The sequence below is a fragment of the Cinclus cinclus genome, chromosome 13 (assembly GCF_963662255.1).
Source record: "Cinclus cinclus chromosome 13, bCinCin1.1, whole genome shotgun sequence".
Lineage (NCBI taxonomy): Eukaryota > Metazoa > Chordata > Aves > Passeriformes > Cinclidae > Cinclus > Cinclus cinclus.
Window position 1 is genome coordinate 20708415 of NC_085058.1, and position 27090 is coordinate 20735504.

At 38.4% G+C, this 27090-nt stretch overlaps 1 protein-coding gene across 3 annotated transcripts in view; it reads left to right on the forward strand.

Moving 5' to 3' along the window:
- The window catches only part of PIAS1 (protein inhibitor of activated STAT 1), a 57679-nt gene extending 31060 nt beyond the window's left edge, over window positions 1-26619 (forward strand). For all 3 annotated transcript variants that reach the window (XM_062501190.1, XM_062501189.1, XM_062501188.1), the window contains 12 exons: window positions 6378-6462; window positions 9891-9938; window positions 11425-11515; window positions 12086-12220; window positions 13334-13439; window positions 14769-14842; window positions 16490-16650; window positions 18636-18766; window positions 21088-21268; window positions 23907-24049; window positions 25261-25298; window positions 26323-26619. In XM_062501190.1, coding sequence (XP_062357174.1) covers window positions 6378-6462; window positions 9891-9938; window positions 11425-11515; window positions 12086-12220; window positions 13334-13439; window positions 14769-14842; window positions 16490-16650; window positions 18636-18766; window positions 21088-21268; window positions 23907-24049; window positions 25261-25298; window positions 26323-26619 — 1490 coding nt within the window. The remainder of the gene's footprint in view (window positions 1-6377; window positions 6463-9890; window positions 9939-11424; window positions 11516-12085; window positions 12221-13333; window positions 13440-14768; window positions 14843-16489; window positions 16651-18635; window positions 18767-21087; window positions 21269-23906; window positions 24050-25260; window positions 25299-26322) is intronic.
- The last annotated feature ends 471 nt before the right edge of the window (window positions 26620-27090 follow it).

The window sequence follows — 27090 nt, forward strand, 5'->3', positions numbered from 1 at the left end:
TGTTCCCACATCCAGGTGGGACAGCTGGGAAGGTCTGCTGCAATTTTTACTGTCCCTTTGAGAAGCGATGGTTGATTGAAGAAGCAATAATTTGAGAAAGCCCCAGGGCAGGGCGTTGCCCAGCAGGGCACTGGAGCAGGCGTTCTGTACCCAAATATTTCGTGTGGGTGGGTAGCACACAAGCAGTGTGAAGAACAGGTAAGGAAAGGAAAATCTGCTAACTCTTATTTGTAAAGCTAGGGAGAAAAGGAGGAAATGGAAATAATAGAAATGGAAATAATAGAAGTAGAAATAATAGAAATAGAAATAATAGAAGTAAAAGAAGTAGAAGTAGAAGTAGAAATCGAATTAGAAATAGAAGTGGAAGTAGAAATAGAAATAGAAGTAGAAGTAGAAGTAGAAATAGAAGTAGAAATAGAAATAATAGAAATAGAAAAATCTTGTATTTGAATGCAGCTCCAGCCTGGGATTCAGAGGGATGTGCTGGATTCATGGGATGCAGGGATTTCTCCAGCTCTACCTTTCTCACCAGCACCTTCTGAGCAGGGCTGGCTGAATCCCAGGATCCCTGAGGCTGGAAAAGCTCTCCAAGGTCACAGAGCCCAACCTTTGACCAGGCCCTGAGTGCCACATCCAGCCCCTCCTTGGCCACTGCTGCTGTGAGACAAAGAGACAATTGTTCACTTGCACTGGAGCTCTTGAGTTTGATCCACATTTTATTGGAGCCACCCTCATCGCCAAGTGCAGAAAACCTCGGGATGGGATGGGATGGGATTTGGGATGGAGGGCTGGAGCCAGGCTGGGAATGTTCAACCTGGAGAAGGATCCAGGGAGTCCTCAGAGCCCCTGGCAGGAGCTAAAGCAGAGCTGGAGAGGGATTGGGGATAAGGGATGGAGGGACAGGAACTCAGGGAGTGAGTTCAGAGTGGGAAAGGGGAGGTTGAAATGGGATTTAAGTGGGCAGGAATTGCTGGCTGGGATGGAGTGGAGAGTTGGAAGCCAGGCTGGAGAGCTGGGAATGCTCACCTGGAGAAGGGGAGGATGCAGGGAATGCTCACCTGGAGAAGGCAAAGATGCAGGGAATGCTCAGAGCCCCTGGCAGGAGCTCCAGGAGAGCTGGAGAGGGATTGGGGATAAGGGACAGGACACAGGGAATGGCTTCAGAGGGGGAAAATGCAGATTGAAATGGAATACTGGGCAGGAATTCCTGTCTGGGATGGGATTTGGGATGGGATGGGATTTGGGATGGGTTTTTGTCCGAGCCAGCCAGGAATTCTCCTTGTTCTGGTGGGTGAACGTGCATGGAACTCATGGTTTACCAACACTTGAATGGTTTTTATTTTTCTTTAATAAGGTTTTTTATGTTTGGAGGGAAATCTGTCCACTCTGGCTTCGATGCAATGGGTGCAAGTTGCTTTATTCCTGTGCTTCTCCATTGTTTTTTCTGAAATAATCTAAAGAGGAGAATTTCGGTTGTTTGTCAAGTGAAGCAGCAGCTCTCCCTGAATTCCCCCATTTCCAGCCCCCAGAGCACAGACTGTTGCTAATTGGTTGTTTTTAAAGCACGTTTTCTAAAAGTAGCTCCTAACACGAAGATAAGATCTCTTTTGTGTGGTGAAATGTGTTTACTGTCAGTAACCAGGCCCAGAATTTGCCGGATTATTATGGAAGGGACATGAGATAGTTAAGCAACATCCTAAAAAAAAATACCTCTTGTTACAGCAAATGTCATTCCTAATTGCTTGAGCTGTGTAGTTGTTCCAAAAAAACATTTTAACTGGCTTAGGGGCTTTTATTTACCTGTAAGGGAAATGAAGCTTTTTAATTGTTTTTTTTTTTTTTTTCCCCAATTGAAAGGATTAAAGAGGCTGTGAGCTCTCCCCGTGTTTAAAATCAGTCCAAATGGCACCAGGATCATCCTCCTGCAGTTTATTGGCTGTGCTTCAGCTCCCAGTGATACAAACACAGCGCTGAAGGTCGGATCTGAGCCAGAGAAACCAGATTTTTTTTTTTTTTTTTTTTTTTTTTTTTTTACCTGCAGCCTCCTGGAAGGAGGAGGCACAGATCAGTCATTATCCCTCAGAGCCAGCAGAATTCCAGCTCCATCAGAGCTTCCAGTGCCTCTGCTGACTCACGGAGGTCTCAGTTTAATTCCTTCATTCTGGACTCTGCTACCAGGATTCCTGCAGGCAGCAGAATTTCCCCCTCAGGGGTTGAGCCCATGCTTCCCAAGCAGCATTTCTGCTCCCCTCTTGCACTTCCCATGAATTTTCCTTTTTCCTGGGAGCAATCCTGGCTTCCTCCGACACAGAGCCAGGCCCTGCAGCTGAGCTGCCTAAAAATCTTGAGGGCTGCCCGTAGTTCAAGGTACAGCCACGAAACAATCAAACAATTCAGAGCACGAGAAAGCTGGGCTGGAAACCACGACCGTTTTGTTTGGCAGGAATTTCTCCTTTTTCTCTATCAGCGAGCTGATCTCGTGCTCCGTGCAATTGCTGTTATGGTTTATGTGAAAGTCACGCTTTTACTGTCTGCTGTGTTTATTATTATTATTTTTTTTTTTTAAATGTACTTTGTGGGAGGAAGTTCAACAAAACACTAAATTCTCAACACAGCTTTGAGTTTCTCTGACTTCCGGCCCTGCAGCTTTTTCATTGTGCAAGAGTGGGGTGAAATGTTAGCTCAGTGCTGGGGCTGAACTGGAATTGCAGCACGCTTGGGGTTCTTGTTTTTTTGGATTTCCATGTGCTGGGCCTCCAGTTGAGCTTTCCACAGTCGGGAGTGTTTCTTCTGAGAGAGCTGCAAGTAACTGTGTGACTCCTATAAAAGTTAAAAAATGGGACTGATGAAGGTTTTCTTCAGCTGATTGCTCAATCTCCACATGCGGAGAGCTGGGGTCGCTGGGATTCCAGGTTCCGAAAGGACAGGGATGGAACGAGATTCCAGGACGTGGATGAACCAGGATCCCAGGCTGTGACAGGACGTGGATGAACCAGGATCCCAGGACATGGATGTCCCAAGACTCCAGGATGTGGATGAACCAGGATTCCAGGACATGGATGTCCCAAGACTCCAGGATGTGGATGAACCAGGATTCCAGGACATGGATGTCCCAGGATTCCAGGATGTGAATGTCCCAGGATTACAGGCTGTGACAGGATGTGGATGTCCCAAGATCCCAGGACGTGGATGTCCCAAGATCCCAGGACATGGATGTCCCAGGATTCCAGGACATGGATGTCCCAGGATATGACAGGACATGGATGTCCCAAGACTCCAGGACGTGGGTGTCCCAGGATCCCAGGACGTGGATGTCCCAAGACTCCAGGACATGGATGTCCCAGGATTTCAGGACATGGATGTCCCAGGATCTCAGGACGTGGATGTCCCAGGATCTTGGGACATGGATGTCCCAGAATTCCAGGCTGTGGCAGTGTGTGGATGTCCCAGGATCCCAGACTGTGACAGGACGTGGATGTCCCAGGATCCCAGGACGTGGATGTCCCAAGACTCCAGGATGTGGATGTCCTGGAATTTCAGGACGTGGATGTCCCAAGATCTCAGGATGTGGATGTCCCAGGATCCCATGACATGGATGTCCCAGGATTTCAGGACATGGATGTCCCAGGATCCCAGGCCCTGACAGGACATGGATGTTTCCAGACATGGCTGGAATGGAGCTGGGAAGGCACTTGGCTTCCACAGAATCCCAGAGAATATAAAATATCCTGAGCTAGGACAAACAAAATCCATCTCCTTGGCTCAACAATCCCGTCCTGTGCCTGAGGAAAAGAACTTTCCATGTTGAGAGGAAAGCTGCAGAGGCAGGATCCGTGCACGGATGTGGCGCTGCTGGCTTTGTGCTGCTCCTCTGGCGTGGCCGAGTTGGTTCTTTTAGGAATAAAAGTTCAAGTCCCAAAACCTGCACGCAGCGTTTGAGTTGTGGGACATAATTTAGGCGTGTGGAGGAATGGAGGGGCTGAATTTGAGGAAGGAGGATCCCGTGGTGTTCCTTCCCTCTGGCAAAATGATGGATCGGGTGAGACAGGGGTCCAGGAGAGGAGAGCTGGGATCCCTCCACAGAGGTGGTTGGGAGAGGGAAGGGTTTGGCCACGGAATTTTGGCATGGAAGTGTCCCCAAATCTTCCTGCGGGTCTTCAGGAATGCTCTGCCCCGCGAGGGAGTTAAAGGATAATCAAACAGAAATGTCCGTGCGAGCACACGGAGTTTCCAGCTGATCTCTTCTGTGTTCTGTTTGTACCACGCATCAGAAAGAGTTAGAAAATCCGTGATATTTATGGATTAATTGTAGCCCTGGGAGTACTTCCAGACTATTTCCATATACATACACATATATATACACATATACATATATACATACACATATATACACACATATACACACATATACATACACATATACACACATATACATACACATACACATATACACACATATACATATATATACACATATACATACACATATACATATATACATACACATATATACACACATATACATACACATATACATACACATATACATACACATATATATACACATATACATATATACATACACATATATACACACGTATACACACATATACATACACATATACACACATATACACACATATACACATACACATATACACACATATACATACACATATACATACACATATACATACACATACACATATACACACATATACATATATATACACATATATATACACATATACATACACATATACATACACATATACACACATATACACACATATACATACACATATACATACACATATACACACATATACACACATATACATACATATACATACATATATACATACACATATACATACACATATACATACACATACACATATACACACATATACATATATATACACATATATATACACATATACATACACATATACATACACATATACACACATATACACACATATACATACACATATACATACACATATACATACACATACACATATACACACATATACATATATATACACATATACATACACATATACATACACATATATACACATATACACACATATACATACACATATACACACATATACATACACATACACATATACACACATATACATATATATACACATATACATACACATATGCATACATATATACATACACATATACATACACATATACACATACACATACACATACACATACACATATACACACATATACATATACATACACATATATATACACATATACATATATACATACACATATACATACACATATACATACACATATATATACACATATACATACACATATATACATACACATACACATACACATATACACACATATACATACACATATACATACACATATACATACACATATATACATACACATATACATACACATATACATACACATATATATACACATATACATACACATATATACATACACATATACATACACATATACACACATATACATACACATATACATACACATATATATACACATATACATATATACATACACATATACATACACATATACATACACATATACATACACATATACATATACACATATACACATATACATACATATATATATACACATATACATACACATATACATACACATATACACACATATACATACACATATACATATACACATATACATACACACATATACATACATATATACATACACATATACATACATATACATACATATACATATACACATATACATACACATATACATACACATATACATACACATATACACACATATACATACACATATACATACACATATACATACACATATACATCAGATCAGTATATGTGTATATACACATATACATTAGATCAGTTTGGTGCTGTAAAATCAATAAAATCTCCAGCTTAAACTTGAGTTTTGTTGTGCTTCATCCCCTCTGTGAACTTCTACAGATCTAAATCATTGTGGGACATAAGAAAGTGATTAATGAGAAATCCTGAGATATATTTTTATTTAATATCAGAGCACCTTTGCCATTAAATCCCACCAGTTAAAAAACCTTGCTTTTCCTCATCCCTGCTCTTCTCTCCATCCCCATTCCAACACCCATTTTGGAAACCCATCACATTTATTCATCGTATTTTTAATTTACAGAACATTTTCAACTCCGACTTCCTCCAGAGCTGTTCAGAGCCAGATCTTCCTGATACCACTGAGCAGGCCATAAATAAATAAATAAATAAATAAATAAAAATTAAATTAATTTTTATTTGTCCTGTTTTTTTTCTTTTTTTCTTTTTTTTTTTTTTTTTATTTTTTTTTTGCAGCCTCAGATAACAGCCAGAGGTTTCGGGAAACCTGCTTTGCCTTCGCTCTGACGCCGCAGCAAGTGCAGCAGATCAGCAGCTCCATGTGAGTGAGCAAAAAAAATCCAAATTATTCACCCCAAAAACCCACCTTTCATATCCCCGATTTGCAATTAGGAAAGGGGGGGAAAAAAAATCCCTCCTGGGAATTATTATTATTATTATTATTATTATTTTTTGTTGTTGTTGTTGTTGTATGGGGAGGAGGGAATTTTGTCAGCGCCGAGTTTTGGGGTTAAGCTCCTTAAAAATGCAGATTTTTGCTTGTGTTTGTGCCCGGTGGTTGATTTAATTTGATTTATCAGTTTGTTTATTTGTTAATGGAGTGGAGGGTTTTGTGGTGATCCGTGAGAATTTTCTTTGTAATATATATATATAAAAAAAAAAAAAAGCATTAAAAGAAAAAAAGGAAACAAAAACAACCGAACACCCCAAAAAAAAACAAGAATAAGAAAAAAATCCCAAAACATCAACAAAAAAAACCCAAAAAAACTGCAAGAACAACAAAAAAAATGCAAACAATCAAAATGAAAAAAAGAAAAAAAACAAAACAGCAAAACAATAAGAAACAAAAAAAGAAAAACAAAAACCCAGAACCAAGAATAACACAAAAACCCAAAAAAAACCCAAAAAAACCAAACCAAGAACAACACAAAGCCCAAAAAACCAAAATAACGACAAAAAAACCACAAAAAACCAAAAAAAAACCTTAAACAAGAACACAACCCCCAAAACAACAAAAAACCCAAAACTGCAAGAACAACCAAAAAAATCCCAAACAATTAAAAAACCAAAGGAAGAGCAACAAAGAGGCCAAAAAAGCAAAACAAGAACAACAAAAAAATCAAAACAAAAAATACAAAATAACAAAAAAACCCAGAAAAACAAAAAAAAAGAACAAGAACAAGAAAACACCAAAAAGCAAAACAAGAATAAAAAAATACCAAAAAAAACCAAAAACAAGAACAATAAAAAAACCAAAAAAGCTGAAAAGAACCAAAATAAAAACCCAAAAAAACCCAAAACAAGATCGACAAAAAACCCAAAAAGACCCAAAAAGAGCAAAAATAAAACCCCCCAAAAAACCAAAACAAGAACAACAAAAAACCCCAAAAAGAACAAAAACAAAAAAAAAACAAAAAACCCAAAACATTTACAACAAAAAAACCCAAAAACCCGAAAAGAACAAAAATAAAAACCTAAAAAAACCCAAAACAAGAACAACAAAAAGCACAAAAACCCCAAAAAGAACAAAAATAAAAACTCAAAAAAACCCGAAACAAGAACAACAAAAAAACCAGAAAAATAAAAAAAAAAGAACAAGAACAAGAAAACACCAAAAAGCAAAACAAGAATAAAAAATACCCAAAAAACCAAAAACAAGAACAATAAAAAAACCAAAAAAGCTGAAAAGAACCAAAATAAAAACCCCCAAAAAACCCAAAAAAAACAAAAATGAGAAAAACAAAAAACCCAAAAAAACCCAAAAAGAACAAAAAACAAAAAACAAAAAAAAACAAAACAAGAACAACAAAAAACCCCCAAAAAACCAAAAAGAAGAAAAATAAAAACCCAAAGAAACCCAAAACAAGAACAACAAAAAACCCAAAAATAACGAAAAATAAAAAACCCCAAAAAACTCAAAACAAGAACGACAAAAAACCAAAAAAACCCAAAAAGAACAAAAATAAAAACCCAAAAACCCCAAAACGAGAACAACAAAAAAACAGAAAAACAAAAAAAACAGAACAAGAAAACACCAAAAAGCAAAACAAGAATTAAAAAGTACCCAAAAAACCAAAACAAGAACAATAAAAAAAACCAAAAAAGCTGAAAAGAACCAAAATAAAAACCCCAAAAAAACCCAAAAAACCCAAAAACGAGAACAACAAAAAACCCAAAAAAAACCCGAAAAGAACAAAAATAAAAACCCAAAAAAGCCAAAATAAGAAAAAGAAAAAAACCTGAAAAGAACAAAAATGAAAACCCAAAAAAGCCAAGAACAAGAAAAAACCCAAAAATAACAAAAAATAAAAAAACCCAAAAAACTCAAAACAAGAACGACAAAAAACCAAAAAAAACCCCAAAAAGAACAAAAATAAAAACCCAAAAACCCCAAAACGAGAACAACAAAAAACACAAAAAAAAGATTTCTATAAATTTAAATTTTGATAAATCTTTATCCTGAATTTCTCTTTTTTTTGGATAAAAGAATTGATTTCTATAAATTTAAATTTTGATAAATCTTTATCCTGAATTTCTCTTTTTTTTGGGTAAAAGAATTGATTTCTATAAATTTAAATTTTGATAAATCTTTATCCTGAATTTCTCTTTTTTGGATAAAAGAATTGATTTCTATAAATTTAAATTTTGAAAAATCTTTATCCTGAATTTCTCTTTTTTTTGGATAAAAGAATTGATTTCTATAAATTTAAATTTTGAAAAATCTTTATCCTGAATTTCTCTTTTTTTTGGATAAAAGAATTGATTTCTATAAATTTAAATTTTGATAAATCTTTATCCTGAATTTCTCTTTTTTTGGATAAAAGAATTGATTTCTATAAATTTAAATTTTGAAAAATCTTTATCCTGAATTTCTCTTTTTTTGGGTAAAAGAATTGATTTCTATAAATTTAAATTTTGATAAATCTTTATCCTGAATTTCTCTGTTTTTGGGTAAAAGAATTGATTTCTATAAATTTAAATTTTGATAAATCTTTATCCTGAATTTCTCTTTTTTTTGGGTAAAAGAATTGATTTCTATAAATTTAAATTTTGATAAATCTTTATCCTGAATTTCTCTTTTTTGGATAAAAGAATTGATTTCTATAAATTTAAATTTTGATAAATCTTTATCCTGAATTTCTCTTTTTTTTGGATAAAAGAATTGATTTCTATAAATTTAAATTTTGAAAAATCTTTATCCTGAATTTCTCTTTTTTTTGGATAAAAGAATTGATTTCTATAAATTTAAATTTTGATAAATCTTTATCCTGAATTTTTCTTTCTTTTTTGGATAAAAGAATTGATTTCTATAAATTTAAATTTTGAAAAATCTTTATCCTGAATTTCTCTTTTTTTTGGATAAAAGAATTGATTTCTATAAATTTAAATTTTGAAAAATCTTTATCCTGAATTTTTCTTTCTTTTTTGGATAAAAGAATTGATTTCTATAAATTTAAATTTTGATAAATCTTTATCCTGAATTTCTCTTTTTTGGATAAAAGAATTGATTTCTATAAATTTAAATTTTGATAAATCTTTATCCTGAATTTCTCTTTTTTTTGGATAAAAGAATTGATTTCTATAAATTTAAATTTTGAAAAATCTTTATCCTGAATTTCTCTTTCTTTTTGCTTAAAAGAATTGTTTTCTATAAATGGAATTTTTTGATAAATCTGTATCACAATATTGAGGAATCTTGTTAAAAGTTGGATTTTTTAATTTTTAATTTCTTTTTTTTCTTATTTCCAGGGATATTTCTGGGACCAAATGTGACTTCACAGTACAGGTCCAGCTGAGGTGAGCATTTTTGATTTATTATTGCCTGATGCTTTTTAGGATTTATCTCAAGAAATTCATTTATTCCCAACTTTTCCCTGCAGGTTGGGAATTCCTGGGTTGGTTTTTCTTGTCAGTGAAAGTTTGGGGCTGGGAAAATCCATGAGCAGAAATTCCAGGAGAAAATTTGGAATCAAAATCCTGATTAATTTGAGGATTATTAATCAATGATAAATTAATTAAATCCTCATTCTGTGGTGTGGGATAAAAATTCCATGAGCAGAAATTCCAGGAGAAAATCAGGAATCAAAATCCTGATTAATTTGGGATTATTAATCAATGATAAATTAATTAAATCCTCATTCTGTGGGCTGGGATAAAATTTCCATGAGCAGAAATTCCAGGAGAAAATCAGGAATCAAAATCTTGATTAATTTGAGGATTATTAATCAATGATAAATTAATTAAATCCTCATTCTGTGGGCTGGGATAAAAATTCCATGAGCAGAAATTCCAGGAGAAAATCTGGAATCAAAATCCTGATTAATTTGGGATTATTAATCAATGATAAATTAATTAAATCCTCATTCTGTGGTGTGGGATGGAAAATTCCATGAGCAGAAATTCCAGGAGAAAATTTGGGAACCTGCATTGGGACTTTTGGGGTTTTTTTGGGAGATTTTTTGGGGTGGATTTTTTTGAGGATTTTTCGGGGGGGATTTTTTGGGGGATTTTTTGGGATTTTTGGGGGGGGATTTTTGGGAGTTTTTTTTTTTAATTATTATTTTAGGGGTTTTTTGGGCATTTTTTGGGGGGATTTTTGGGGGGGATTTTTTGGGGTTTTGGGGGGAGTTTTTTGGTGGGATTTTTTGGGGGGAGTTTTTTGGTGGGATTTTTTGGGGGGATTTTTGGGGGGGTTTGGGGGGATTTTTGGGGTTTTTGGGGGGGATTTTTGGGGGGATTTTTGGGAGGTTTTTTTTATTATTTTAGGGGTTTTTTTGGGCATTTTTTGGGGGGAGTTTTTTGGTGGGATTTTTTGGGTGCTTTTGGTGGGATTTTTTGGGGGGAGTTTTTTGGTGGGATTTTTTGGGTGCTTTTGGTGGGATTTTTTGGGGGGATTTTTGGGGTTTTGGGGGGAGTTTTTTGGTGGGATTTTTTGGGGGCATTTTTGGGGTTTTGGGGGAGTTTTTTGAGGGGATTTTTGGATGTTTTGCTGGGATTTTTTGGGAGGGTTTTTTTTTTTTTTGCGGGGAAGGATTTTTTTATTTGTTTCTTTTTTTGGGGGGGATATTCGGAGGGATTTTAATTCTGTTTTTTTTTTTTTTTTTTTTTTTTGGAGCGGGTGGATTTTTTGGTGTTTCTCCAACTTTGTGATGTTATTTGAAGTCTCTATTTAACGAGGTCTGTCACGATTTCACAGCTCAGTGGAAAAACCAATTCCTTCCAGGAAGAGATAACCTGAAAATCACTTTAAAAGTGAAAAATAACAGCAACCCTTTGCTTGCAGGTTTTGTTTGTCAGAAACCAGTTGTCCACAAGAGGATCACTTCCCACCCAACCTGTGTGTGAAAGTCAATGGCAAACCTTGCAGCCTGCCAGTGAGTAAAATCTGCTTTTTCTCCACATTTTGGGAGGCACCGGTGGGAGTTACCTGCCTGGGAGTTTATCCCACTCTTGGTTTTCACATTCTGGAGCTTTGGGGTGAATAGAATTTAGAAATGGAAATCGAGTAATTGGTATTTTAGCCAGTAGGTGTTGAAGTCAGCACAGAAATTAAAATCTCCTTTTCGTGGTTACGTATTAGTAATGTTAACGTGAAAAAAAAAAAAAAAAGGAAAAAAAGAGATTGAATTTTAGCAGCTCTGATCCAAACTTTGGTGTCTTTCGTTTAGTTTTGCCGGGCCAGGAGTGGTGACAAAGTTGCCTTTGATATTCCGTGGGCGAGGGGTTAGGATTTTGGATTTCCCCAGAGAGATAAAACTTCCAAAACACTCAACATTTCATCCCCTGCTCCTTCTCCCTTTGAGTTAAAAAACCCAGAGCCTGGTGCTGATGCACTGAGAGGATCGGGAGACAAAACCACCAGTGGAATATTTTACTCTTAAAAGATTGATTGATTTATTTATTTTATTTTATTATTATTATTATTTTTTTATTTTTTCCCCTAGGGTTACCTGCCACCAACCAAAAACGGAGTGGAACCAAAGCGCCCCAGCAGACCCATCAACATCACCTCGCTCGTCCGCTTGTCCACCACGGTCCCCAACACCATCGTGGTGTCCTGGACTGCAGAGATTGGCAGAGTGAGTCCCTCTTTTGGCTCTCCTTTACGTAATCCTGAGCTGGGGGGGAAAAAAAATAAAATAAAATAAAATAAAATAAAATAAAATTTTAAAAACAATCCAGCCGGGTTTAACGGCGGCGGAATTTTGGGGACGCGTCGATCCCCGCCCGTCGCTGCCGCCTCGTCTTGGGGATTCAGGGAGGCTTTGAAAAAATAAAATCAGTGAAAGAAAGTTTTTCTTTGTTGGGTTGGGTAAAGCTCAGGTTTTGGAGCTGTTGGGTTTGCAAGGAGGAGGTGACAGGGGATTCCTGTGGAGCGGGGATGCAGTTTGTGAATGCGGGACCTGCCGTGTTTGCTCTGCTGGTTTTGGTGTTTATTCTGAATTTCTGCTGTTTTCCAGAACTGTTCCATGGCAGTACCTGCTGAAGCAGCTCCTCCATGGTGCCCTGCAATCCCATAGCAAACTGTGCTGCACGCAGGGATTTCTCTGACATTTTTTATATTTTTGATATTATTTTTTGTTGATTTCCAGAACTGTTCCATGGCAGTGTACCTGGTGAAGCAGCTCTCCCTGCAATCCCATCACAAACTGTGCTGCACGCAGGGATTTCTCTGATATTTTCTCTGACATTTCTGATATTTTCTCTGATATTTTTTATATTTTTGATACTATTTTTTGTTGATTTCCAGAACTATTCCATGGCAGTGTACCTGGTGAAGCAGCTCTCCCTGCAATCCCATCACAAACTGTGCTGCACGCAGGGATTTCTCTGATACTTTCTCTGACATTTCTGATATTTTCTCTGACATTTTTTATATTTTTGATACTATTTTTTGTTGATTTCCAGAACTATTCCATGGCAGTGTACCTGGTGAAGCAGCTCTCCCTGCAATCCCATCACAAACTGTGCTGCACGCAGGGATTTCTCTGACATTTTTTATATTTTTGATATTATTTTTTGTTGATTTCCAGAACTATTCCATGGCAGTGTACCTGGTGAAGCAGCTCTCCCTGCAATCCCATCACAAACTGTGCTGCACGCAGGGATTTCTCTGATACTTTCTCTGACACTTCTGATATTTTCTCTGACATTTCTGATATTTTCTCTGATATTTTTTTGGTGTTTTCCAGAACTATTCCATGGCAGTGTACCTGGTGAAGCAGCTCTCCTCCACGGTTCTCCTGCAGCGCTTGCGGGCCAAGGGAATCCGGAACCCGGATCACTCCAGGGCACTCAGTACGTGCTTTTCCTTAAAAAAAAAAAAATAATTTAAAATAATTCCCATTTCAGCTTAGATTTCCTCCATGCCTCTGGGCTTTGGGAATGTGATAGTGCAGCTCTTTGTGTCCAGCTCAGACACCCAGAGGCTTTGTTTGCACCAGGAACCAGCCCAGAACCCTGGTGACACCGAGAGGGGAAGAGAAATAAATAAGTAAATAAATAAATAAATAAATAAATAAATAAATAAATAAATAAACAAACAAACACACAAACAAACAAACAAACAAACACATAAATAAATAAATAAATAAATAAATAAATACATAAATAAATAAATAAATAAATAAATAAATAAATAAATGAATGTATGTGGGAGAATCTCTCTGAGCTCAGGATGCTCACAGAAACACAGCTGTGTTTTTTTTTGTACTGAAATGAGCACTCAGCATCTCAGGGAAAGGATTTCCTGACAGCTTGGTGGGGATTGTGACAACACAAAAAGAGCAGCAAAAACTGCTGTGGAAAATCCCAGCACCTGATGGATCTGTAATCTTCTTTAATTTAACTTTTTATTTATTTAACTTATTTAATTTAACTTTTTTAATGCTCAAGTCAGGGGCTGAACCTTCCCCAGAAATGGAGACACCAGTCCAGCACTAAATCAATTAATAGTGCTGAGAATTAATTTGTCCTAATGCAGCTTGATGATTTAAATGCAGAAAAATCTGCAGATTTAATGCAGATTTTATTTCACATTTCCAGGTGTCTGCTGCTCTGCAAGGTTAAAAATGAAATTGTGGGTCTGGTTGTTAGGGCAGGAATAAAATCAGTAATAATTAGGGGAGGAATAAAAAGAGTAATAAACACAGGAGGAATGAAATCTGTCTGATTTTTTTTCATTTTTGCCAACAAACAAATAAATAAATAAAATTATAAAATCAATACAGAGGATGGAAAACCCCAGAAATTAGTGACTTCCATATTTCACTGCACTTATTTAAAACCCAGGTTCTGTCAGGGTGCTTCCCACTGCTCGATTTGCTTTTGAGTTTTAAATAATTTGATGAGGATTTGGGGGGGTTCACAGTGTCCATGTGGGGAGTTTACACAAAAGTGAAGTTTAACGAATTCAGCTCGAAGTTGGGAGTGAAATTAATCTGGTGTTAAATAGAAAATAATACAAAGCTGCACTCAAAGACACCTCTGAATAAACACATTTTTTAGGGGTCTTGAGTTCAAAGCTTGCCACACCTTTCCAGATTTATTTTATTTCTTTTATCATCCAATTCGTGTTGAAATTAACATAAAATAAACTTTTTTTTTTTTTTCCTTTCAAATCCCCAGTTAAAGAGAAGCTAACTGCTGATCCAGACAGTGAAATAGCAACAACCAGTTTAAGAGTGTCTCTTCTTTGTCCAGTAAGTTGATTTTTTTTTTTTTTAAATTTGGTTTGATAATCTGAATAATTTGGATTTAATAATCAGAATAACTTGGATCTGATAATGTTAATAACTTGGATTTAATAACCTGAATAATTTGGTGATTTAGGGGTTGGAATGATGTGGTTTTGGGATGGGAATAACGAGATTTTGGGGTGGGAATAATGATAATAATTTGATTTTGGGATGGGAACGATGTGCTTGGTCATGGATTTGGAGGGAGGAGGTGCCCAAACGTGTCAGCAGAGCATTTCCTGTGGGAATTCTGATCTCAGATTTCTGAGCTCTCTTTAGCCCATAAAACTCTGATTCCTGATCTCTCTTTATTCCATAAAACTCACATTTCTGGGATCTTTGTATTCCATAAAACTCAGTCTTCGGAGATCTCTCTCTGCCATTCAGCTCCCATTTCTGAGCTCTCTTTGTCCCATTAAACTCTGATTTCTGAGCTCTCTTTATTACACAAAACTGCTATTTCATAGATCTCTTTATTACACAAAATTCTGATTTCTCACCTCTCTTTATTCCACAAAACTCCCATTTCTGATCTCTCTAGATCCCACAAATCTCACATTTCTGATCTGTCTTTCTCCCATAAAACTCTGATTTCTGTTCTCTCTTTCTCCCACCAAAGTCACATTCCTGATCTCTATTCCACAAAACTGATATTTCGGAGATCTCTTTCTCCCACAGAACTCCCATTTCTGATCTCTCTTTATTCCATAACACTCCCATTTCAGATCTCTATCCCCAGAGCTCCCATTTCTGATCTCTCTATCCCCAGAGCTCCCATTTCAGATTTCTCTGTCCCCAGAGCTCCCCTCTCTGATCTCTCTGTCCCCAGAGCTCCCATTTCAGATCTCTCTATCCCCAGAGCTCCCATTTCTGATCTCTATCCCCATAGCTCCCATTTCAGATCTCTCTATCCCCAGAGCTCCCCTCTCTGATCTCTCTGTCCCCAGAGCTCCCCTCTCTGATCTCTGTATCCCCAGAGCTCCCATTTCTGATCTCTATCCCCAGAGCTCCCATTTCTCATCTCTCTATCCCCAGAGCTCCCCTCTCTGATCTCTCTATCCCCAGAGCTCCCCTCTCTGATCTCTCTGTCCCCAGAGCTCCCCTCTCTGATCTCTCTGTCCCCAGAGCTCCCCTCTCTGATCTCTCTGTCCCCAGAGCTCCCCTCTCTGATCTCTCTGTCCCCAGAGCTCTCCTCTCTGATCTCTCTGTCCCCAGAGCTCCCCTCTCTGATCTCTCTGTCCCCAGAGCTCTCCTCTCTGATCTCTCTGTCCCCAGAGCTCCCCTCTCTGATCTCTCTGTCCCCAGAGCTCCCATTTCTGATCTCTATCCCCAGAGCTCCCATTTCTCATCTCTCTATCCCCAGAGCTCCCCTCTCTGATCTCTCTGTCCCCAGAGCTCCCCTCTCTGATCTCTCTATCCCCAGAGCTCCCCTCTCTGATCTCCCTGTCCCCCAGAGCTCTCCTCTCAGATCTCTGTCCCACGTGTGTCCCGTGCCAGCTCCCTGCCCTGTCCCCGTGGCCGGTGCTGTTCCCCAGCCGTGCTGGCCCTTCCTCCTGAGCCCAATAAAACAGCTTTCTTTTGAAACGTGCCGTGCCCCGTGTCCCGCTGCAGCTGGGGAAGATGAGGCTGACCATCCCGTGCCGGGCGCTGACGTGCTCCCACCTGCAGTGCTTCGACGCCACGCTCTACATCCAGATGAACGAGAAGAAACCCACCTGGGTGTGCCCCGTGTGCGACAAGAAGGCTCCGTACGAGCACCTCATCATCGACGGGTGAGCACGGGCACCTTCCCTTCCCTTCCCTTCCCTTCCCTTCCCTTCCCTTCCCTTCCCTTCCCTTCCCTTCCCTTCCCTTCCCTTCCCTTCCCTTCCCTTCCCTTCCCTTCCCTTCCCTTCCCTTCCCTTCCCTTCCCTTCCCTTCCCTTCCCTTCCCTTCCCTTCCCTTCCCTTCCCTTCCCTTCCCTTCCCTTCCCTTCCCTTCCCTTCCCTTCCCTTCCCTTCCCTTCCCTTCCCATCAGGTAAAGGATAAAGGATAACCCTGACAGATAAAGGTTAAATAACCCTGTGCTGGGGGAGCAGGCAGTGTCCCCTGACCCCAGGTCACACCTCAGTGGTACCTGTCGGGCAGTGTCGCCTCCCCCCAATTCACACCTCAGTGGTACCTGTCGGGCAGTGTCGCCTCCCCCCAATTCACACCTCAGTGGTACCTGGTGGGCAGTGTCCCCTCCCCCAGTTACCTGTCGGGCAGTGTCCCCTCCCCCAGGTCACACCTCAGTGGTACCTGGTGGGCAGTGTCTCCTTCCCCCAGTTACCTGTCGGGCAGTGTCCCCTCCCCCAGTTACCTGTCAGGCAGTGTCCCCTCCCCCCAGTTACCTGTTGGGCAGTGTCCCCTCCCCCCAGTTACCTGTCGGGCAGTGTCCCCTCCCCCAGTTACCTGTCAGGCAGTGTCCCCTCCCCCAGGTCACACCTCAGTGGTACCTGTCGGGCAGTGTCCCCTCCCCCAGTTACCTGTCGGGCAGTGTCCCCTCCCCCGAGTTACCTGTCGGGCAGTGTCCCCTCCCCCAGTTACCTGTCAGGCAGTGTCCCCTCCCCCGAGTTACCTGTCGGGCAGTGTCGCCTCCCCCCAATTCACACCTCAGTGGTACCTGGTGGGCAGTGTCTCCCTCCCCCAGTTACCTGTCGGGCAGTGTCCCCTCCCCCAGTTACCTGTCAGGCAGTGTCCCCTCCCCCAGTTACCTGTCGGGCAGTGTCCCCTCCCCCAGTTACCTGTCAGGCAGTGTCCCCTCCCCCAGGTCACACCTCAGTGGTACCTGTCAGGCAGTGTCCCCTCCCCCAGTTACCTGTCAGGCAGTGTCCCCTCCCCCAGTTACCTGTCGGGCAGTGTCCCCTCCCCCAGTTACCTGTCAGGCAGTGTCCCCTCCCCCAGGTCACACCTCAGTGGTACCTGTCAGGCAGTGTCCCCTCCCCCAGTTACCTGTCAGGCAGTGTCCCCTCCCCCAGTTACCTGTCGGGCAGTGTCCCCTCCCCCAGTTACCTGTCAGGCAGTGTCCCCTCCCCCAGGTCACACCTCAGTGGTACCTGTCAGGCAGTGTCCCCTCCCCCAGTTACCTGTCGGGCAGTGTCCCCTCCCCCAGTTACCTGTCGGGCAGTGTCTCCTTCCCCCAGTTACCTGTTGGGCAGTGTCCCCTCCCCCCAATTCACACCTCAGTGGTACCTGTCGGGCAGTGTCCCCTCCCCCCAGTTACCTGTCAGGCAGTGTCCCCTCCCCCGAGTTACCTGTCGGGCAGTGTCGCCTCCCCCCAATTCACACCTCAGTGGTACCTGGTGGGCAGTGTCCCCTCCCCCAGTTACCTGTTGGGCAGTGTCCCCTCCCCCCAGTTACCTGTCAGGCAGTGTCCCCTCCCCCAGTTACCTGTCGGGCAGTGTCCCCTCCCCCAGTTACCTGTCAGGCAGTGTCCCCTCCCCCCAGTTACCTGTCGGGCAGTGTCCCCTCCCCCAGTTACCTGTCGGGCAGTGTCCCCTCCCCCAGTTACCTGTCGGGCAGTGTCCCCTCCCCCCAGTTACCTGTCGGGCAGTGTCCCCTCCCCCAGTTACCTGTCGGGCAGTGTCCCCTCCCCCAGTTACCTGTCGGGCAGTGTCCCCTCCCCCAGTTACCTGTCGGGCAGTGTCCCCTCCCCCAGTTACCTGTCGGGCAGTGTCCCCTCCCCCAGGTGCTGTGAGGACAGCCCCTAGCTCTTGCTTTCCCTGTGGCCCCCCAGGCTGTTCATGGAGATGCTGCGGCTGTGCACGGACTGCGATGAGATCCAGTTCCAGCAGGACGGGGCCTGGGCCCCAATGCGGCCCCGCAAGGACGTGCAGGACGTGGGAGCGCCCTGCAACGGCCTGGAGGGTGAGCCCCCAATTACCCGTGCTGCTAATTGTGCTGTGGCACCGCCTGCTGCTGCTGCTGCTGCTGCTGCTTCTGTCTGCTCCCATCGTCATCGTCGCCCTTATTGTCCTTATTGTCCTCATGGTCATCGTCGTTATCGTCATCACTGGCATTATTGTCATCATTATTGGCATTATTGTCATCGTCGTCATCGTTATTGTCATTATTGTCATCCTCATCATTATTATTGTCATTATCGTCATCATCATCATCAGAATTATTGTCGTTATTGTCGTCATCGTCATCATTATTATCATCATTATCGTCATTATTGTCATTATTGTCATTATTGTCATCATCATCATCATCATCATCATCATTATCATTGTCATTATTGTCGTCATCGTCATCATCATCATCATCATTATCGTCATTATTGTCATCATCATTATTATTACTATTATTATTATTATTATTATCATTGACATCATCATCATCATTATTATTATCATTATCATTACCATTATCATTTATTATCATTATTGCCATCATCATAATTATTATTGCTATTATTATCATTCTCATCATAGTTATTATTATCGTTATTATTATCATTATTATTGTCATCATCATCATCATAATTATTATTACTATTATTATGATTGTCATCATCATCATCATTATTATTACTATCATTATCATTATTATAATTATTGTCATCACCATCATAATAATTATTATCACTATTATTATTATTATTATCATTGTCATCATCATCATAATTATTATTGTCATCATCATTATTGTTATAGTTATTATTGTCATCGTTATTATTATTATTATTATTATTATTCTCATTATCATTATCGTTATTATCGTCATCATTATTATTACCAATATTATAATAATTAGCAATATTATCATCATTATCATCACTCTTATTATTATTAATAATATATCCTTTATTACTTTTTCCATCAGTTATTTACAGCTTCCATCAGCTCGCTGCATCATCATTTCTTTTTGTTATTATTATTATTATTATTATTATTATTATTATTATTTAATTGTTGTTATTTATTATTATTATTACCACTATCATCATTATCATCCCTATTATTATCATTAATATCATTTATTACTTTTTCCATCAGTTATTTACAGCTTTCTTCAGCTCACTGCATCATCATTTCTTCTTCTTCATATTATTATTATTATTTATTATTATTATTATTATTTATTATTATTATTATTATTATTAGTACCACTATCATCATTATCATCCCTATTATTATTAATAATATCTTTTATTACTTTTTCCATCAGTTATTTACAGCTTCCATCAGCTCGCTGCATCATCATTTCTTTATATTTTCATTATTATTTATATCTTTATCATCATTATTTTTAGTTTATGATGATATTATTTATATATCAATTTTATTTATTTATTTTTCATCAGTCACTGACTGCCTTCGTCAGCTTTTTTATGTGATTTTATTTTTATTTTTAATATTCTTTTCATGTTCTTTTTCATATTATTTTTATTTCTATTTATATTTCTTTAAGGGTGCATCAGCTCCTCCCTGGAACCTCACCCACGTGGGGCTGGCAGTGCTTTAAAATTCCCCAAATTCTGTGATATTTCAATTTTAATTTTAATTTTAATTTTAATTTTAATTTTAATTTTAATTTTAATTTTTAAAATATTATTTTAATATCATTTCAATACAATTTTAATTTTATTTTGTTTATTTTCATTGCTATTTCTTTTGCTTGTAGGGTGCATCAGCTCCTCCCTGGAACCTCACCCATGTGGGGCTGGCAGTGCTTTAAAATTCCCCAAATTCTGTGATATTTTTATTTTAATTTTCATTGTAACTGTTAAATATTATTTTAATATTATTTTAATATCATTCTAACATTACTCAATATAATTTCAGTACAATTTTAATTTCATTTTGTTTATTTTCATTGCTGTTTCTGTTGCTTGCAGGGTGCTTCAGCTCCTCCCTGGAACCTCACCCACGTGGGGCTGGCAGTGCTTTGAAATTCCCCAAATTCTGTGATATTTTAATTTAATTTTCTTTTTATTTTGAACATTATTATTTCTGTTTCTGTTGCTTGCAGGGTGCATCAGCTCCTCCCTGGAACCTCACCCACGTGGGGCTGGCAGTGCTTTGAAATTCCCCAAATTCTGTGATATTTCAATTTTAATTTTAATTTTAATTTTAATTTTTATTTTTATTTTTAAAATATCATTTTAATATCATTTTAATATAATTTCAATACAATTTTAATTTCATTTTGTTTATTTTCATTGCTGTTTCTGTTGCTTGCAGGGTGCATCAGCTCCTCCCTGGAGCACCAGGTGTCCTCTCACCACCAGTCCCACAGGAACAAGAAGGTGGAGGTGATCGACCTGACCATCGACAGCTCCTCGGAGGAGGAGGAGGAGGAGGAGCCTTCAGCCAAGAGGAGCTGTCCCTCGGTGTCTCCAGCATCCCCCATGAGCAGCAAGGGGTGAGCAGCGAGTCAGAGAGCTCAGAAATGAGTTCTTAGTGAGTGAATCAGCTCCTGGGTTAATAAATGAGCTCTGCACTAAGTGAGAGGAGTGAAGAAATGGAAATAAATGGGATAAGTGAAGAAATGGAAATAAATGGGATAAGTGAAGAAATGGAAATAAATGGGATAAGTGAAGAAATGGAAATAAATGGGATAAGTGAAGAAATGGAAACAAATGGGATAAATGAAGAAATGGAAATAAATGGGATAAGTGAAGAAATGGAAATAAATGGGATAAGTGAAGAAATGGAAACAAATGGGATAAGTGAAGAAATGGAAATAAATGGGATAAGTGAAGAAATGGAAATAAATGGGATAAGTGAAGAAATGGAAACAAATGGGATAAATGAAGAAATGGAAATAAATGGGATAAGTGAAGAGATAGAAATAAATGGGATAAATGAAGAAATGGAAATAAATGGGATAAGTGAAGAAATGGAAACAAATGGGATAAATTAAGAGATAGAAATAAATGAGATAAATGAAGAAATGGAAATCAGTGGGATAAATAAAGAAATGGAAATAAATGGGATAAGTGAAGAAATGGAAATAAATGGGATAAATAAAGAAATGGAAATCAATGAGCTCTAGATTAAATAAATGAGATCTGGAATAAATGAGCTCCAGAGTTAATAAATGAGCTCCGCACTAAGTGAGATAAGTGAAGAAATGGAAATAAATGGGATAAGTGAAGAAATGGAAATAAATGGGATAAATGAAGAAATGGAAATAAATGGGATAAATGAAAAAATAGAAATAAATGAGCTCTAGATTAAATAAATGAGCTCTAGATTAAATAAATGAGCTCTGGAATAACTGAGATCTGGAATAAATGAGCTCTAGAATAAATAAATGAGCTCTGCAGAAAGTGAGATAAGTGAAGAAATGGAAACAAATGGGATAAGTGAAGAAATGGAAATAAATGGGATAAATAAAGAAATGGAAATAAATGAGATCTAGAGTAAATAAATGAGCTCTGGAATAAATGAGCTCCAGAGTTAATAAATGAGCTCTGCACTAAGTGAGATAAGTGAAGAAATGGAAATAAATGGGATAAGTGAAGAGATAGAAATAAATGAGCTCTAGATTAAATAAATGAGCTCTAGAATAAATAAACGACCTGTAAATAAATGAGCTGTGGAATAAATGAGGTCTGGAATAAATAAATGAGGTCTAGAATAAATAAACGACCTTTAAATAAATGAGCTCTAGAATAAATGAGCTCTGAGGATAAATAAATCAGCTCTGAAGAAATGAGCTCTGGAATAAATAATTAAATGAGTGCAGAATAAAGGTGCTCCATAGCAATGAAGTGAGTACTGGAATAAATAAATGAAGGAGCTCTGGAATAAATAATTAAATGAGTGCAGAATAAAGGTGCTCCATAGCAATGAAGTGAGTACTGGAATGAATAAATGAAGGAGCTCTGGAATAAGGACAGGAGCTGGAGATGAAGGAGCTCTGGAGAGTTCAGGGGGGGCTGCAGCCTCAGCAGGGAGCTCGAGGGTTTGTGCAAGGGGCACGAGGGCCAGGGCTGGAACCAGAGATCTGAGTGTGCAACACCCTGGGATGTTCCTTTGGGAATGGGCACAGGGAACCAGAGATCTGAGTGTGCAACACCCTGGGATGTTCCTTTGGGAATGGGCACAGGAACCAGAGATCTGAGTGTGCAACACCCTGGGATGTTCCTTTGGGAATGGGCACAGGGAACCAGAGATCTGAGTGTGCAACACCCTGGGATGTTCCTTTGGGAATGGGCACAGGAACCAGAGATCTGAGTGTGAATATAAATATTTCATTGTGTTTGTGCAATGGAGCACAGGGAATTAAAGATTGGAGTGTGGAACACAATTGGATAATTCAGTGGGAAATGGAGCACAGGGAATTAAAGATTTGAGTGTGGAACACAAATGTTTAATTCGTGTTTGGGGAATGGTACCAAGGGAATCAAAGATTTGAGTTTGGAACACAATGGAATATTTCACTGTGTTTGGGAAATGGAGCAAAGAGAATCGGAGCTTGAAGTGTAGAACACAAGGAAGTATTTCAGTTTGGGAAATGGAGCACAGGGAATTAAAGATTGGAGTGTGAATATAAATATTTCATTGTGTTTGTGCAGTGGGGTACAGGGAATTAAAGATTGAAGTGTGGAACACAAATATTTCATTGTGTTTGTGCAATGGAGCACAGGGAATTAAAGATTTGTGTTTGGGGAATGGGGCTCAGGGAATTAAAGATTTGTGTTTGGGGAATGGGGCTCAGGGAATTAAAGATTTGTGTTTGGGGAATGGGGCTCAGGGAATTAAAGATTTGTGTTTGGGGAATGGGGCTCAGGGAATTAAAGATTTGTGTCTGGGGAATGGGGCTCAGGGAATTAAAGATTTGTGTTTGGGGAATGGGGCTCAGGGAATTAAAGATTTGTGTTTGGGGAATGGGGCTCAGGGAATCACAGCTCTGAGTGTGGAACACAATGGAATATTCCAGTTGTGCTCCAAAGAAAGAGTGTAAAAATGATAAACCAAGGATGTATTTTCTGCTCTTAACAAGCCTTTTTTTGAATTGTTAATTTTAATTTTTATTTTCTTTTGCCTTGCAGCATTTTAAATTTACCCCACCAAGCTTCTCCTGTGTCAAGAACCCCAAGCCTCCCTGCTGTGGACACCAGCTACATCAACACATCCCTGATCCAGGACTACAGGCACCCCTTCCACATGGCCCCCATGCCTTATGACCTGCAGGGTGGGGCTTCACTCATTCATTATCACTTCATTCATTCATTCCTTATCAATTTTAGTAATTTACTCACGAGTTAGTATGGATTTATCCTGTTTGTTCATCATTTAATTGGTCGTTGCTTAATAATTTGTTACGTAGGATGCTGGTTATTATTGCATTCAAGAATTCAGTCATTGGATTTTCATTTGTAATGGATGGGTTTTAAATTGTATTGATTTTCAGTTTATAATTGGTGCATTAATTATATAATATGTAATATATAATGTGTAATGTGTAATGTGTATAGTATATAACATATAACATATATAATATATAATTTATAATATATAATGTATAATATATAATTTATAATATATAATGTATATAGTATATAACATATAACATATATAATATATAATTTATAATATATAATGTACAATATATAATTTATAATATATAGTATATAATGTATAACATATAATATATAATGTATATAGTATATAACATATATAACATATATAATATATAATATATAATTTATAATATATAATATGTAATGTATCATATATAATATATAATGTATATAGTATATAACATATAACATATATAATATAACACATATATAATATATAACATATAACATATAACATACCATATAACATATATAACATATATAACATATAACATAACATATATAATATAATATATAATATATAATATATAATATATAATATATAATATATAATATATAATATATAATTAATATATAATATACAATGCCAATTATTATATATTATATTGGATATTGGATATTAGATATTATATTATGAAAATTATTATATTACATACATTATATAACATATAGTTAAATATTATATTAATAATATATTGATTATAGAATCATATATATTATATAATGTAATTACATCTGTTATATATTATTTAATAGCACGAATTATAGAGTTAAATATATTTTTATATTATATATAATTATATCTATTCTGTATATTGAATATTAATGTATTATAAAATGTGTATGTTGTATATACTATATATTTGTTATAAATTAATAACATGAATTATAAAGTGAAAATAATTAATACCTCTGCTGAGTGATCATCAGCAAAGTGTCATCAGTTTTAGGCTGGTTTTATTTCAAAATTATAGTTTTTAAAAATGGAGAGGGGTTGTTTTGAGCAGCTGGATTTGATTTGTTTTTGTTTGTTTTTTGCCAGGTTTGGATTTCTTCCCTTTCCTGTCAGGTGACAATCAGGTGAGTCAGGGAGGAGCAAATCCTGTGCAAACACTTGCAGTAAAAATGATGGGAATTGTCTGAAAAATGGCAGTCATTGGAATTGTCTGATCCCACTCCTGTTGGGATTTCTGATCCCATCCCTGTTGGGATTTTCTGATCCCATTCCTATTTGGGATTTTCTGATCCCATTCCTGGTTGGGATTTCTGATCCCATTCCTATTTGGGATTTCTGATCCCATTCCTGTTGGGATTTTCCGATCCCATTCCTATTTGGGATTTTCTGCCCCCATTCCTATTTGGGATTTTCTGCCCCCATTCCTATTTGCGATTTTCTGATCCCATTCCTATTTGGGATTTTCTGATCCCATTCCTGGTTGGGATTTCTGATCCCATTCCTATTTGCGATTTTCTGATCCCATTCCTGTTGGGATTTTCTGATCCCATTCCTGTTGGGATTTTCCGATCCCATTCCTGTTGGGATTTTCCGATCCCATTCCTATTTGGGATTTTCTGCCCCCATTCCTATTTGCGATTTTCTGATCCCATTCCTGTTGGGATTTTCCGATCCCATTCCTGTTGGGATTTTCCGATCCCATTCCTATTTGGGATTTTCTGCCCCCATTCCTATTTGCGATTTTCTGATCCCATTCCTGTTGGGATTTTCCGATCCCATTCCTATTTGGGATTTTCTGATCCCATTCCTGTTGGGATTTTCCGATCCCATTCCTATTTGCGATTTTCTGATCCCATTCCTGTTGGGATTTTCCGATCCCATTCCTATTTGGGATTTTCTGATCCCATCCCCTCCCTCCTCTTTTCACCCCAATCCCTTTCCCCTTCCAATCCACATCACCACAAACCTACAAACCCCTTCCCCTTCCGCTACCTCCCCCCCCCCCCAAAAAAAAAAAAACAAACAAAAAAAACCCCTCCAACTTGACAAAACCCCTACTCTTCAAACCAAAACCTCAACATTCCTCCATACTTTCGATCCAAAAAAAAGAAAAAACCCCCAACCCTTTTCTCTTTCCCCTCTTCCCAGCATTACAACACCTCCCTCCTCGCCGCCGCCGCCGCCGCCGTTTCCGCCTCGGACGATCAGGAACTTTTACACTCCCGATTTTTTCCTTACACCTCATCCCAAATGTTCCTGGATCAGCTGAACGCGGGAGGGAGCAGTTCCCTGGGGGCCACAAATGGAAGCAGCAGTGGCAGCAACAGCAGCTTGGTTTCTTCCAACAGCCTCCGAGAGAACCACGGGCACCCCGTGGCCAGCAGGAGCAGCACAGACACAGCCTCAATCTTTGGTATCATACCAGATATTATCTCATTGGACTGATTAATTAATTTCTTTTTTTCTTTCTTTTTTTTTTTTTTTTTTTTTTTTTTTTTGGTGGGGAGGGTTGGGAAAAAGGAAATCTTCATGCTCGGTTTTTCTGTTCCCAAAAAAAAAAAAAAAGAAAAAAAAAAAAAAAGAAAAAAAAAAAAAAGTTAAGACGAGGTGGTTTTGGTTTTGTTGGTTTTTTTTTTTGTTGTTGTTGTTTTTCTTTTTTTTTTTTTTTTAAAGGGGAAAAAAAAAATTTATGTGTACAGAGAACGAAAAGAAAAAAAAAAAAGTCTATTTTCAGTTTTACTTTTGTATATAAACCTAAGATGGCCTCGCTGGTAAAAATAAGAAAAAAAAAAAAAAAGACAAAAGAGAAAAAAAAAAAAAGTTAAGAAAAACAAGGAGCTTCAGTTCGTTTTTATGGATGCTGAAGATTTTACACCTGTACATTTTCCATGTGAGTTCCTTTCATTTTCTTTGATT